The 3,266-nt window shown below is 38.2% G+C and overlaps 1 protein-coding gene across 1 annotated transcript; it reads right to left on the reverse strand.

The window, feature by feature from the left end:
• Positions 1-1,570: 1,570 nt before the first annotated feature.
• LOC136498945 (BTB/POZ and MATH domain-containing protein 3-like) lies at positions 1,571-2,585 on the reverse strand. The gene is made up of 2 exons (XM_066494643.1): positions 2,169-2,585; positions 1,571-2,108 (listed from the first exon to the last, which is right to left on the reverse strand). The coding sequence occupies exons 1-2, from the start codon at positions 2,573-2,575 to the stop codon at positions 2,018-2,020; spliced, it is 498 nt and encodes a 165-aa protein (XP_066350740.1). The 5' UTR covers positions 2,576-2,585; the 3' UTR covers positions 1,571-2,017.
• Positions 2,586-3,266: the final 681 nt, after the last annotated feature.

The following is a 3,266-nucleotide window of genomic DNA, read 5'->3' on the forward strand; positions in this document are numbered from 1 at the left end:
TTCAGTCTAGATTTATGCAGTATATGTGTTAAATTTGGCATAGACAGTGACATTAAAATACTAACTTCCACTTGTAATGTTAATAATCGAAAATACAATTAAAAAAAAGGGCGTACCCAGTGCGGAGAGCTCTCGCTCTATGCGGGGCCTGGGGAAGAGTGTTAGTGGCAAGCATTACCCTCGCCTGTTCAATGCGAGGAGACCACGACTTGAACCCGGGACCTTCCGATCACAGGCGGTAAGACTCTACCGCTTGCACCAGGCCCGCCTTTCTAATCGAAAATACAATACAAATTTTTTTTGCCTTCACAGTTAGATGAGTAGTACTATGGAAAGCTTTAACTTTGCAGAAACAAAACTAAAAGAGGAGTAAAAACTTGAAATTGAGGGTGTCACTCCAAGAACAGAAGATGCAGTGACAGGAACAAGTGTTGGGACAACTAATAACTCTGATACCAAGAGTGTTGTACATTATATCAACAGCCACAAAACAGGATAAAGATGTTAGAATTGATATGCTGATTAATCCCTCATTGTGAAATATAGTGCCCCAATTTTAACACAATCTGGTTGATTTCTTGTAACTTCTTGAATCATATGAACAGTTTGGAAGTAGATTCACATATGCTGGTAATAGTCCCAAACGCAATGTCTGCACTTTAGTGTGTTCATGTGGAAAGAGGAAGGTAGAAATACAGGACTAATGAAATTATACACTGCAAAAACTTTATAAGCTGCAATCAGTTCCAAAATCTTCATGATATCTACCCATAAAATTGGCATAAGCTTTTAAAATTGATAGGAACAAAGAAGCAAAGAATATATATTTTGATCAGGTTTCAATTGAGAAGCAAAAAATTGTATTGATCTGATGAAGTAAAACAGTGGAGAGTTCCATAATTGTAGACTGTAGATGGAAATAATTAATGTAGGATGAATTCCTTAATTTCAATGGTTAACTATTTAATCAAAGTTCTTACTTTATGTGATGTTGTGGACATTCTTAACTAGAGTAAGTCTTCTCAATAATAAAGAAAGTACTCTGCAGACAACCTTCTAGTTCTAAAGTTATGAAAATCCTACCTGTTTAAGAATCAATAAGCATTTTAAATTGAGGACAGTATAGGGCATAGCACCATGATCAACATCATCTTAATTATTCAGGCTAGATTACAGTATATATGTTAAATTTGGCATAGACAGTGACATTAAAATACTAATTTCCACTTGTAATTTTAATAATCGAAAATACAATAAAATTTCCATTTGCCTTCACAGTTAGATGAATACTATGGAAAGCTTTAACTTTGCAAAAACAAAACTAAACTAAAAGAGGAGTCAAAACTTGAAATTGAGGATGTATCACTATCAGAACAGAAGATGCAGTGCACAGGAACAAGTGTTAGGACTTAGGAACAACTCTGGTACCAAGAGTGTTGTACTAGATTTCAACAGCCATAAAACAGAATAATCATGTTAGAATTGATATGCTGATTAATCTCTCATTAAAATAGCATCAATATATGCCTTTGTTTCATTAGTTTGATGTAATGGCCAGTTGTCATGATGATGGCACCAGCCGCCACAAAAACAAGATTAAATTCTCAGTAAACTGAAATCTGATGTTAGATAGACAGGTCTTTTGACAGGACATTTACAAAGAAAGTAAACATCCCAACAGTAAATATACCCATCACTCCAACATCAAGTTGTCCTGACATTTTACAAAGGAAACTGGTTTGAAGTAGTTTCAGTCTATGCAGAATTGCAGATAGCACTAGACCCGGGGAAACTTGCTTGACTTCTCCAATACCTCCAGCAAAACTGAAGGGCACGATCTTTTTAGGTGAGCATAGCCTTGGCTTGCCACCACATCATCAATCTTATTTGAGAAGGCAATAAACTCAATGCAAGCATCTTTTAGGATGCATAAGTTGTGCTGCTCAGCAAATGCCAAGGTAGTGGCAACAGAATCCACGCTAAGGCTGTTGCAGAGGCTGTCTTCACACATCAACTTCTATAAGATGGTGAGGCCATCATCTTTGACGACAGTGACCGCGCACTCGATGGTGAGGCCATCATCTTGGGCATACATTAACAGATTCCACCTGAAAGTGCTGACTTTCGCGCGCTTAGTCACAGATCCAGCTTTGTAATTCATAGAGCACACCTGCCACTTGGGGGACGCCTTCCCGGTGGCCTGGTTGAGGAACCTGAAGTGGCACGACGCCTTCGCCACGACGTCCTTGGTCAGCAGCTCAAGGAGCAGCACCAGCGCGCCGCCCTCGCCCCCGTCGGGGAAGAAGCGGACGGCCCAGTCGTAGCCGCCGACGGAGAAGGGCGCGGAGCGGACGGAGCTCCCGGGGCCCAGGCGCTCGTGGAGGCTGTAGCCCGCGATGTGGAACAGGTGCGTGCCTGCGACGCCTCCACGGTGCAGATCGACGTGGTCATTGGCGGCTGCGGCGTTGACGGCGGCCCCATCTTGTCCCTGAAGAAGGGAATCGAGATGTCGGCGAGGCGGCGGCAGCAGCAGCAATATCGGTGAGCCCAGGGAATCAGTGGAGAAAAACTCCATATTACCTCAACTTTCGTAAAAGTACGTTTTTTCTCACAAACTTCGAAACCGAGCAAAACACATCCTCAACTTTTATAACAGTTCATCTTACCTCTCTAGCCATATTATAAATGGTTTTAAAGGTGATTTTATCTATATTTTTTTTATTTATTTTGACTAAATTTTTAAAAAATTATAAAACAAAAATTCAATTTTATTGGACTTCACATTAGCAGATCTCCGTAGTAAACATATAATATGGTACGTTTTAGTACAATGTTTTTGTTATGACTTTAGATCTATATTTTTCTGTAATTAAATGAAATAATTCATAGCTGCAGTTTCTATGGTCTATTTATGGTGAAATTTTTATAGTGGGCTAATTTATTGTATGCCTAAACCATAGTAAAAATTTCATAGTCATTGGATTATATATAACTTAGTTATAGATTTTATTTAGGTTTATGCTTGTTAAATATAAATAAATCTATAACTAAGCTATACATGATCGAATGAGTATGAAATTTTTACTACAGTTCAATCATACAATAATTAGCCCATCATAAAATTTTTATCACAATTAGACCATAGAAACTGCAGCTATGAATTATTCCAATTAATTACATAAAAGTATAGATCTAAAGCCACAACAAAAACTTTATACTAAAATATATCATATTATATGTTCACTGTGTAGATCTACTCATATGAA

This window comes from Miscanthus floridulus, chromosome 13 (assembly GCF_019320115.1).
Source record: "Miscanthus floridulus cultivar M001 chromosome 13, ASM1932011v1, whole genome shotgun sequence".
NCBI classification, from domain to species: domain Eukaryota; kingdom Viridiplantae; phylum Streptophyta; class Magnoliopsida; order Poales; family Poaceae; genus Miscanthus; species Miscanthus floridulus.